The sequence below is a fragment of the Montipora foliosa genome, chromosome 9, assembly GCF_036669935.1.
Source record: "Montipora foliosa isolate CH-2021 chromosome 9, ASM3666993v2, whole genome shotgun sequence".
Lineage (NCBI taxonomy): Eukaryota > Metazoa > Cnidaria > Anthozoa > Scleractinia > Acroporidae > Montipora > Montipora foliosa.
The window spans coordinates 40,336,057-40,348,703 of record NC_090877.1 but is presented as its reverse complement, the minus strand read 5'-3'; the positions used below and the strand labels follow the sequence as shown (position 1 = coordinate 40,348,703).

Sequence of the window (12,647 nt, the reverse complement as noted above, 5' to 3'; positions counted from 1 at the left end):
GGATTTTGGTGTACCGTTGACGGATCACCATCATTTTCATCTTAATTTTGGCGTTGTGTTTTGAAAAAACTAGGAAGTTTAATCGTTCTAAACTAGTAGTAATCACTATGTGTAAGCACAATTAGTAGAAATCACGACAGCGCATTTCTTAGGCTTATTTGCAACGGTACACCATGGTGATCCGTTCATTGCTAAATAATTTCAGTAGACTGTAATTAATTTACTGACAACGGATCACCATGGTGTACCGTTGAGATTTTGAAGAAAAAAAAGGCCAATAGCTTGAACATCTCGCTATTGTTAAGTTGTGTTCTAGTGCTTATTTTCTAGTAAACAATTAGGCAAAGAAGACCGATTTAAAGGGAGCGTGAATAATTTTGGAAGAAACGGTGACGGTGTACCGTGATCCCAATGGTGATGTTCATTGTTTGCACAAAAGTAATTTTCTACAAATCAATGGGTGGAGTCCTTCATCTAAGGAAATATACCATTAAATATAAGTTTTTCTTTGCAGAGCTATAATTCAATACCTATTAAAAGGCAAAACAACAAGACAATTGATTGTTAAGTAAAAAATAGAAGACAAATCGTTGAAAATAGTACTTGCAACCTTACGATGAAACCAACAACCTTTTTTCTACCTACTCCACCGGTGTAAGAATGTGTTTACACACCAAAAGGAAAACATTTACTGTTGTACGCTATGGAGCTGAAAACGAGTTAAGGTAATAAATAATACTTGGTACCACCACCCCTCGTTCGGGTCATTATGCACAGTGTCTATTCTTTTACAGGTAAAAGTCCCGTCTCTTTTTCGCAGGAACCTGAGACCGCAAATGAGGTGCCTTCTCAGTGTGTTACTTACAGTAGCTTGAACTTACGCCCTCTTTTTGACGAATTTTTTAAACACGCGGGAGTGTTCCTATTTCTTTTGGAAATTCTTTCAACCGTTGCTGTTGAAATATCACAAAATTCAGCAACTTTACTATGGAAAAGTCCTTCAATTTAACGTGGCGTCAGTAAAAAGCTCTTGGCCGTGTGACGTTTAATATCGAAACAGGGTTCAATTAAAGGCCATTACGCTTGTGCAGCTTTTCGCTCGTAAATCTACAAGATATCTTTCCCTTTTAGCAACAAGTCAACTCTTTCTATCAATTTTATAAGTAGCTAAACATGCTTCGACATATTTTCATAACGAAAGTCCCATGAAAGCGAACGTTACAGAATACATTGGTTATGGCGCTTTTTGTTATCTGAATTGCGTCATTCAACACCCAGACAATCTCGGTCATAAATAGTTGTAACACTTCGCTTGAACAGCAAGTGAAGCGCATCAAGGCTGTTAATAACGTACCCCTCCTCCTCCCTCCAATCAATGTTGCATTTACCGGTTGGTTTTTGCACTCCAACCCATAAACATCAACATTGAAGGGGGAGAGGGGGCAAATTGCCGTCTGTGTTACAACATTTGTGACCGAGACTGTATTTATTAGGAATAATTGTTTTCAGCGCCGTAAGTGATGTGACGATTGCTGAAGTTATCGTGGTAGGCTTGTGAGCAATGTTAGTTGCCGCTAAATAGAATTTTGGCGATAGTATTAACGGTTTTGTAGTAAACTATAAAGTATGTAGACTCGTTTGGTGATATACAGATTTTCCGTGTTTTCTGCTGTGTTTTTGTATTTGTTTGCACAAGCAATTAAAGAAAATCGACACTAGTGATATTTTGAGAGACTGATGTGTTCATCAGAAAAGAATCACCACAAAGTGAAAGTAGGCCATTAGCTGTAAAGGAAGGTTTCAAAAGGTTCCAAAGGCAAGTTGTATATCCTGATAACTACTGATAAATAAGGCTACCAGTTAAAATAATAAAGGAAGACTGCGTTAGTCGGCGCAGTTGGTGCGGTAGGCGAAAGGGCTGTGCCACTTGGAACATTGAATTCCCGTCAAGCGCGAGTCGCGTATTTTATAACCGATTAGTCCAAATCTAATTGAAAAAAAGAAGAGAAAAATACCGCATCTTGCATTTGAAAGGGCCACCGAATTGAGGTACAACGTTTCTTTTAAGTCTTCTTACATATATGTATAGCTCATTTTGCAACCCGGCAAGTACAACCTTCGCAGGGTAGGTACAACAGCGGCGGAAGTCGTATTTCTAAATTACTTCAGATGAACAGCAAATATCGTCTTATGGCATGGTTTGGTGTTACTATTGGAAGGCCATTAGGTTCAGCTGCGAGCACCCAAGGCCATTTACATATGCGGGTTTTCAGTTTAAAGGAGATACGCCTATGACACTCCCTCCTATCTTCTGTACCGCTGAGGGGGAGCTTTCCTTTGTCTGGATGAAAGAGACTGGAATGATGCAAGTTCGTTTGAGTGTTGTTTTCCTGAACTAGTCTATCCCCAGTCCTAAACTCTGTTCCTATTTTGGTTACACGGGATTTTGGTGTACCGTTGACGGATCACCATCATTTTCATCTTAATTTTGGCGTTGTGTTTTGAAAAAACTAGGAAGTTTAATCGTTCTAAACTAGTAGTAATCACTATGTGTAAGCACAATTAGTAGAAATCACGACAGCGCATTTCTTAGGCTTATTTGCAACGGTACACCATGGTGATCCGTTCATTGCTAAATAATTTCAGTAGACTGTAATTAATTTACTGACAACGGATCACCATGGTGTACCGTTGAGATTTTGAAGAAAAAAAGGCCAATAGCTTGAACATCTCGCTATTGTTAAGTTGTGTTCTAGTGCTTATTTTCTAGTAAACAATTAGGCAAAGAAGACCGATTTAAAGGGAGCGTGAATAATTTTGGAAGAAACGGTGACGGTGTACCGTGATCCCAATGGTGATGTTCATTGTTTGCACAAAAGTAATTTTCTACAAATCAATGGGTGGAGTCCTTCATCTAAGGAAATATACCATTAAATATAAGTTTTTCTTTGCAGAGCTATAATTCAATACCTATTAAAAGGCAAAACAACAAGACAATTGATTGTTAAGTAAAAAATAGAAGACAAATCGTTGAAAATAGTACTTGCAACCTTACGATGAAACCAACAACCTTTTTTCTACCTACTCCACCGGTGTAAGAATGTGTTTACACACCAAAAGGAGAACATTTACTGTTGTACGCTATGGAGCTGAAAACGAGTTAAGGTAATAAATAATACTTGGTACCACCACCCCTCGTTCGGGTCATTATGCACAGTGTCTATTCTTTTACAGGTAAAAGTCCCGTCTCTTTTTCGCAGGAACCTGAGACCGCAAATGAGGTGCCTTCTCAGTGTGTTACTTACAGTAGCTTGAACTTACGCCCTCTTTTTGACGAATTTTTTAAACACGCGGGAGTGTTCCTATTTCTTTTGGAAATTCTTTCAACCGTTGCTGTTGAAATATCACAAAATTCAGCAACTTTACTATGGAAAAGTCCTTCAATTTAACGTGGCGTCAGTAAAAAGCTCTTGGCCGTGTGACGTTTAATATCGAAACAGGGTTCAATTAAAGGCCATTACGCTTGTGCAGCTTTTCGCTCGTAAATCTACAAGATATCTTTCCCTTTTAGCAACAAGTCAACTCTTTCTATCAATTTTATAAGTAGCTAAACATGCTTCGACATATTTTCATAACGAAAGTCCCATGAAAGCGAACGTTACAGAATACATTGGTTATGGCGCTTTTTGTTATCTGAATTGCGTCATTCAACACCCAGACAATCTCGGTCATAAATAGTTGTAACACTTCGCTTGAACAGCAAGTGAAGCGCATCAAGGCTGTTAATAACGTACCCCTCCTCCTCCCTCCAATCAATGTTGCATTTACCGGTTGGTTTTTGCACTCCAACCCATAAACATCAACATTGAAGGGGGAGAGGGGGCAAATTGCCGTCTGTGTTACAACATTTGTGACCGAGACTGTATTTATTAGGAATAATTGTTTTCAGCGCCGTAAGTGATGTGACGATTGCTGAAGTTATCGTGGTAGGCTTGTGAGCAATGTTAGTTGCCGCTAAATAGAATTTTGGCGATAGTATTAACGGTTTTGTAGTAAACTATAAAGTATGTAGACTCGTTTGGTGATATACAGATTTTCCGTGTTTTCTGCTGTGTTTTTGTATTTGTTTGCACAAGCAATTAAAGAAAATCGACACTAGTGATATTTTGAGAGACTGATGTGTTCATCAGAAAAGAATCACCACAAAGTGAAAGTAGGCCATTAGCTGTAAAGGAAGGTTTCAAAAGGTTCCAAAGGCAAGTTGTATATCCTGATAACTACTGATAAATAAGGCTACCAGTTAAAATAATAAAGGAAGACTGCGTTAGTCGGCGCAGTTGGTGCGGTAGGCGAAAGGGCTGTGCCACTTGGAACATTGAATTCCCGTCAAGCGCGAGTCGCGTATTTTATAACCGATTAGTCCAAATCTAATTGAAAAAAAGAAGAGAAAAATACCGCATCTTGCATTTGAAAGGGCCACCGAATTGAGGTACAACGTTTCTTTTAAGTCTTCTTACATATATGTATAGCTCATTTTGCAACCCGGCAAGTACAACCTTCGCAGGGTAGGTACAACAGCGGCGGAAGTCGTATTTCTAAATTACTTCAGATGAACAGCAAATATCGTCTTATGGCATGGTTTGGTGTTACTATTGGAAGGCCATTAGGTTCAGCTGCGAGCACCCAAGGCCATTTACATATGCGGGTTTTCAGTTTAAAGGAGATACGCCTATGACACTCCCTCCTATCTTCTGTACCGCTGAGGGGGAGCTTTCCTTTGTCTGGATGAAAGAGACTGGAATGATGCAAGTTCGTTTGAGTGTTGTTTTCCTGAACTAGTCTATCCCCAGTCCTAAACTCTGTTCCTATTTTGGTTACACGGGATTTTGGTGTACCGTTGACGGATCACCATCATTTTCATCTTAATTTTGGCGTTGTGTTTTGAAAAAACTAGGAAGTTTAATCGTTCTAAACTAGTAGTAATCACTATGTGTAAGCACAATTAGTAGAAATCACGACAGCGCATTTCTTAGGCTTATTTGCAACGGTACACCATGGTGATCCGTTCATTGCTAAATAATTTCAGTAGACTGTAATTAATTTACTGACAACGGATCACCATGGTGTACCGTTGAGATTTTGAAGAAAAAAAAGGCCAATAGCTTGAACATCTCGCTATTGTTAAGTTGTGTTCTAGTGCTTATTTTCTAGTAAACAATTAGGCAAAGAAGACCGATTTAAAGGGAGCGTGAATAATTTTGGAAGAAACGGTGACGGTGTACCGTGATCCCAATGGTGATGTTCATTGTTTGCACAAAAGTAATTTTCTACAAATCAATGGGTGGAGTCCTTCATCTAAGGAAATATACCATTAAATATAAGTTTTTCTTTGCAGAGCTATAATTCAATACCTATTAAAAGGCAAAACAACAAGACAATTGATTGTTAAGTAAAAAATAGAAGACAAATCGTTGAAAATAGTACTTGCAACCTTACGATGAAACCAACAACCTTTTTTCTACCTACTCCACCGGTGTAAGAATGTGTTTACACACCAAAAGGAGAACATTTACTGTTGTACGCTATGGAGCTGAAAACGAGTTAAGGTAATAAATAATACTTGGTACCACCACCCCTCGTTCGGGTCATTATGCACAGTGTCTATTCTTTTACAGGTAAAAGTCCCGTCTCTTTTTCGCAGGAACCTGAGACCGCAAATGAGGTGCCTTCTCAGTGTGTTACTTACAGTAGCTTGAACTTACGCCCTCTTTTTGACGAATTTTTTAAACACGCGGGAGTGTTCCTATTTCTTTTGGAAATTCTTTCAACCGTTGCTGTTGAAATATCACAAAATTCAGCAACTTTACTATGGAAAAGTCCTTCAATTTAACGTGGCGTCAGTAAAAAGCTCTTGGCCGTGTGACGTTTAATATCGAAACAGGGTTCAATTAAAGGCCATTACGCTTGTGCAGCTTTTCGCTCGTAAATCTACAAGATATCTTTCCCTTTTAGCAACAAGTCAACTCTTTCTATCAATTTTATAAGTAGCTAAACATGCTTCGACATATTTTCATAACGAAAGTCCCATGAAAGCGAACGTTACAGAATACATTGGTTATGGCGCTTTTTGTTATCTGAATTGCGTCATTCAACACCCAGACAATCTCGGTCATAAATAGTTGTAACACTTCGCTTGAACAGCAAGTGAAGCGCATCAAGGCTGTTAATAACGTACCCCTCCTCCTCCCTCCAATCAATGTTGCATTTACCGGTTGGTTTTTGCACTCCAACCCATAAACATCAACATTGAAGGGGGAGAGGGGGCAAATTGCCGTCTGTGTTACAACATTTGTGACCGAGACTGTAGCATACACTTTCGACATCCCTGCCCCAGCATGTCATTCAGGTTGACTCTTTATAACGAACAGCTTTGCAACCCCATTGGTTACATTTGAAGCATTTGTGTACTCTTCCCGCAGGACACTTATCGTTGGCTGATTCACAGTGAGCAGAGATGAACTTGTTGAAATTTCGACAAACTTCTGGAGTTTTCTGGTTGGTTGGCTTTGGGCAGTCGTGTAAAATGTGATTTCCGCTACCACATGTCCAACAGGAATTGTGTCGCTGTCGAGGTGATCCCTGCTGTGTGGTAAATCGATTTGGTAAGGCCACTAGAGCTGAACGTTGCGGCTTCAAATTTGGATTCTGAGGTACATGATCAGGCTCTGCTTGGCTTGGTTGTTGTGCAATTGTAGCTGCGGAGGCAGTATTGGCGCCAACTTGGTGTGTGACTATGTTTGGATTAGTTGTTAAGCCTTTGACAACTTCGCTAAGACCGGCAATTAATCCTTGAAGCTCCTCGATTGTAGCACGCATGGTTTTTCACAAGAATCCCGATCGCCTCGAGCAACTCTTACGCTTCTCTCGTGCTTAGCAACCTCCCGCGTGCACCATAACTCAATAGTGAACGCTGAGCCGTTTACCATTTGTTAATCAAAAACCGGTCCTAACTGGTCAAAAGGTACGAATTACCTTTCATGTAAGAACCTGTGAAAAGTCCTACTACACGAAAAAATTTGCATAGGCATTGTATTCGATTTCTCAAAAGATGTCCCAAGAGAAATCGAAAACAATGATTATGCAAAATAGTTGGGGTAAACAAGATTTGAGAAAGTGAAGATTTTTTAATTTGCTTTTTTTGACAGTTAAAATGTTGTGGAGTAACGAGTCCTCAAGACTGGCAAAAGTCGAACTGGTACAGGTCAACAGGAAAACAGGAAAAGGAAGAGGTTCCCGAATCCTGCTGTAAGACGAAGGGACTGAATTGCAGTGCGAAAGGAAACAAAGACGCCATTTTCCAAGAGGTGGGCAAAGAGTTTTCAACTCGGTGTCGAAAGAAATTGCGCGCTTGCTTAAAGTACCCCTGTGATTAAAAAAAAAATCACTTCGTTTTTTCCTTCAGATTTTGAAAGTGTGTTTGCTCAACATCTGACTGGAAAAATTTTGAGCTTTGAATTTATCCAAAGGCCGTTTACTGTGTGTAAGTTTTGGTTTTGGATTTCACTGTCCGGTATTACTCACGTTCAAAACTGACCGATTGGACCTCAGAGGGTTGGACCCAGGGAAACTGACATCAAAGGCTCACTAGCTTAAAATTTCACCCTGTGAATGCAGGTTATTATATATGGAAAACGCGAGTTTAAAAGTCTGAAAGCCCAAAACTCCCGTGCTGCCATTGACATCATTTTTGCCTCGATCCAGCTCTCCCAAGATCTTAAAGTTAGTAATGGCGAACCATTAAGGCAATTCCTTAGTATTGCATTGCGCATCCCTACTGCGCACGATTTTCGCGTCATTAGCGCGCGCACATGAGCACGTACGCATACAAAACGTAAGAGATTTCGCTCAAACTAAACCCGATAACGAAATAAATGCTCCTTTTTTCTCAAACGAGCACGGTGACCCCCGATTTTTTTTTCACGTATTTGCTAAGAAGTCTAATAAAGAACATATTTGAAGAAGAAAAAAAGTTTGATAGTAGAACATTAATTTTTTTTGGAAAACAGTTCCGTACTGGGTGTATTTTACCCAAGGCGAGGACTTCAAGCTAACCACGGAACTGTCCCAAAAAGTGCACTATTCCCACAACCAGGGAATCAAAGTCGGCGTAAATGAAGCATTACTGCTTATGTAAATAAAAGAAGCTTTATTTTCAAAATAAAATTTTGTGTCTTTGAAGTAACCAAGACTTAATTCTGTATGAAGGTGATTCGAATTTTTAACGCGTAAAAATACCCCATTTTAAGCTTGCTGACGCGTAAACAATCACGGTGACCCCATTTTTTTATTGCATTTTTTTAATGTTCATATCATGAATGTTAATTATGCCAAGTTTCCAAAAAAGTTTGATAGAACAATTTCAAGGGAATTACCTTAAATAGGAAAATTGCAGCTAAAATAAACAGTTGTCTTTTTGAAATAAAAACTTAAAACTTTGGTCGCTGAGTGTTTAGTTAACACAGTTTTGAAATCCAAAGAAAAATAAGATTGATTTTTTTGGTCACAGGGGCACATTAAATGATCTTAATATCCCTCATACCTCGCCGACCGATGTCTGTTTTTTTATCTCGTCAATTTTGTTTTGCTTGACTTCTTACGGCTTTGTTTTTAGCTACTATTTTCTCTCCCCGCGAGAAAAACCTTTGCACCAAAACGATATTTTTTCTTTTGAGCGAACTTTATGCACCTTATTCCAAAATGACCACCAGTTTTATTATTCTTTAGTTCACTTGCAAATTAGCCCTTGTTGTCACGTTCAAGATTAAATATTCTTTTAAACTTTGCTTTTAAGAACAATGCAAAAAGGGCTAATTTACAAGCAAACAAGACAGCCATTTTGGAATAAGGTGTATCGTTTCTGCAGAAACGACAAACATAAAACACATGGCACTTCTCCATGACTGACCGATCTACTTTCCTTTCAATCAACTACAAGGCGCCTGAATGGGCTTATAATTTGGCGAACCAGAGAAAAAGGAGGTGTCTAAACCTTGCCCACCTTCCAAAGAAAATTGGATGTTTAAGAATATATTAAACAAAAAAACGAATCGTTTCTTGACACAGATTTATCTCTCGCGACAGCCGTAAAAAGACAAACAAAACGAAATCAACTCGATAAAAACCCACAGAGGCGTGCATGGTAAACCTAAGGCACGTGCGGGCGATTCGCCAATCAACTGTGGACGCATAAAGAGCTCTGTGACAATTTGTGCAATGAAAAAAGGCCATAACGACAATGTATCCGTAATATGTTATATCCCCAGTAATTTTTTTCGCCCTGGAAAATATCTTTTAGCGGTCCAGTCTGTGTATTGATGTTTGTTGTGGTCGCCATCTTGGATCATCAGTCGTGCTTGAACGAATTCGCACAAAAACAGAGCCTGAAGAGACCTCTTTTATAGTGCGTCTTTTATTTAAGGTGGCTCAAAACAGTTTAACCATTATAAAACGCTGTCGTATGAGAAGGATTGAGTCTACAATACTGTTTGACCTAACGACTATGCTATGGTACAACTTATTGCCCAGTTAACAAGATGCATTCATTGTTAAGGTCATGTGTCACCTTAGCAACATGTCCACAGGTCACACGAATCATTGGGCGCTTTCCATTCGACAAAAAATTCAAGGCAAGGCATCGAATGGAAGGAAATTTGGGTATGCCTCTCAAAGTGGTCCCCAATTACCGAAATTCTGGAACAACCGGAAAATCCTGACTCATTGGTTTATTCGTCCTCGGGTGTAATCGCTTTTGATATTTTGGAACAATACTCGTTGATTTGATTGGTTTCGAGCGGCCAACCGAAAAATGCTGTTTCATTCGCCACATGAAATTTTCGACATTTGTAACTATAAGTTCTGCTCGAATAGAAAGCGGCCATTGTTTTCTTTGAAAATTTGCATTTATTTTATGACTCTCAATTCATTTGTTGTACTAACACATAAATAACACATAAATAGATAGAGTGAAAAAGAGGTTATAGAGTGCAATACGGAAGTTGCTATGGAAACAAAGCGATGGAGTGATTTTGTCGAGTATATAATAAATAAAAAATCGTATGAACTGGCTCGTGCATTTAGTGATTTATGGCCACTCGTTCAGCTCGTGAAATTTTGAAACCTTTCAAAACATAAAACATTACTCGTGGCTATAAATCACAGAAATGCACTCTCGTTCATACGATTTTCTACACATATCAACCGCGGTGCGTTTCTTTAGGGTTGTTCTCAAGCACTACAAGATTTTGCGAAACGAAAAATGGCTGTGATAGGTGGAATAGGTGTTGGAATTGCCATCTTACAGGTAAGGGTTACCTCATCACAAAATCTTCATTTTTATTCCAGTGATTTGTTTCATAATAAAGCCAATCATTTGAAGGGAGCCGGTGACGATGTATGAAAGAGGTCCTCAAACGGTTTGGGGGGGGGGGGGGGGGATTGAAGACACTTGTTCCCCTGTTATCTTTTAAAATATGCTTGTGTTCCCTTGTTCCCGAAATTACTTCCAAACTTGTTCTCATCTTTTAGATCCTTAACAGTCTTTTACGATTATTCCATCTCGTTCACGTCGTACAATGTGGACGAAGTATCCTAAAAATAAAACGGTACGAGCGATATCCGAGTAAAAAAAGAGAATGAGGGATTCGCATCTGTAAGCTCGCGTTTTTGTGAAAACAAGAATGTGATTTCACGTCGTTGTTGTGAAGAGCACCGCAAAAAAAATGGTTTCAAGTGCATGCGCCCACTCGCAGCACAATTATTGAACCAATGATATTCTTCCTTTGTGGCGTTGTCATCGACGACCGCGTTGTAGATCTTAAAGTCCCCAGTAGGGACAAGGACAACGGAAACGTCGACGAAAACGTCACTCCAAAATATAATAGAACTTCGCGATTAGTCTATCTTTTTCTCGTTATGAAAAGGGGCGAAATATCAGATAACGATGTTCGTCCGAGTGCTTTTAAAGGAAAGGTAAAAAAATGGACTGTTCATGGCTTTATGCTCGCGTTGTCCCCGAAACCGAAAATTTGGTCATTTCACATTGTAAGTCAAAGAAATGTACTAAAATGCGTCGTGCGTGCAGCACGACTATTTTTCCATCTTTCAACCAATGACATTTTTGTTTTGTGGCGTTGTGGTTACCGTAGCCGTCGTCGTTGCTTAAACTCCCTATTGGCTGGAGAAGCTTCCTAATTCATCCTCGTGTTGCTGGACGAAAGCAATATATAGATTTTTTATTATCCCCTTTTGTTCGTCCACTTGCATTTGTACCTTACACCATTGCCATTCGTTTCTCGAGAGATTAGCTGCAAACCTATAATCGTACAGCGTAATTGAAGGAAATGAAACAATTGCCAGGCAGTTTCGATTGTATTCTAGTCACTTGGTGCGTGCAACGGGTGTTATTTCCCAAAGGGAGCCTCCACTCCGACAGAAAATGACTTCGAAGCGCAGGAAATGTTTACAATCAAATTTAAAAAGCGTTTGTATCCGACGTAAATAAATCTCGAATTGTTTTCCCAAGAGTCCTGTTGGACTCGAGGGAAAACAAAACTAACGAGTTGCCCGAGGGGCCAGACATTAATTGCTTTGTTATAAATTTAGACTTTTCCCTCAACAATCGCAGCAAAACATCCGCTCGTGATGCATTTAAATTTGATCAGAGGCACGTGACCAAAAATCAACCGGTCAAGGTGCTCGTTTTGTTGAGTGAAAATCTAGGCACATAACAAATGCATTTGAAATATGAGTGAAAACATTATTGCCTCCGATTTGAAGGATTTGAAATCTTTAAACTAAGGCGTCGTTGATTGATTTCACTTGCAGATCCTGGGAATCATATTTGCCATCTGCCTTTACCGTTCCATTGGGTACGAGAAGATATAATTTCTGCCAAGGATTGTATTTGAGAACTGAGGGAATATTTGTTTTTTGTGATACTAATCGAGGAAGTTGCTATTGGCAGCGGCATTTGTCTCAAAAATGAAACTGATGTATTATACCCGTTTTAACAAATTCATAGGTTATTACTTTTTAAGATTCAGTGTATTATTCTTGTGATAAATGTTACTTGGCATTTTCCGTTGAAAAAAAAAAAGTTAGAGGTCACTATTTATATAAGATTTGATATTTTTCATGTTAAATGTGGCTTAAGGTTGGAAGATTTGCGCATTTCAAGTGCACAAACTACGAAAAACGAGTCTTCGCATCTGTCCTTTTTCAGTTAAGTTTCCTCTTCGTCTCTTTCAGTGTTCTAACATTATTATCTTTTTGTTGGACATAAATTTAATACTGTATATTTTTGCTTTCTTCAGTTATTTCTTGCTTATTTGTGTATTTGTTTATTTTGGAGTTGCGGAAAACCCTGCACTATTGGTAAAATTGCAAAGTTTTGGCAGCAAACAAGGTGTGTCACCATAGCAACGTCAAATCGCTTTGGCAGAATCGACCACAAGATTCTTTTTAAGTTTAATGTCTGACGGGCTTTTTTCCTTAGTATCTTACTAGCTCAAAGTTTATTTCGATTTAAAGAAGTTACACTAAGTAAAGATAGTTCACTTGTGTACAAAAGTGGAGCTGTTGAAAAACTC

The 12,647-nt window shown here is 39.0% G+C and overlaps 1 protein-coding gene across 1 annotated transcript in view; it reads left to right on the top strand.

Moving 5' to 3' along the window:
- The window catches only part of LOC137971326 (CD151 antigen-like), a 47,331-nt gene that overhangs the window by 33,746 nt on the left and 938 nt on the right, over positions 1-12,647 (top strand). Inside the window, exons 6-8 of the mRNA XM_068818152.1 lie at positions 7,206-7,364; positions 10,277-10,360; positions 11,884-12,647. The exon at positions 11,884-12,647 is cut by the window's right edge and continues 938 nt beyond it. Coding sequence (XP_068674253.1) covers positions 7,206-7,364; positions 10,277-10,360; positions 11,884-11,943 — 303 coding nt within the window. The 3' untranslated portion in view covers positions 11,944-12,647. The remainder of the gene's footprint in view (positions 1-7,205; positions 7,365-10,276; positions 10,361-11,883) is intronic.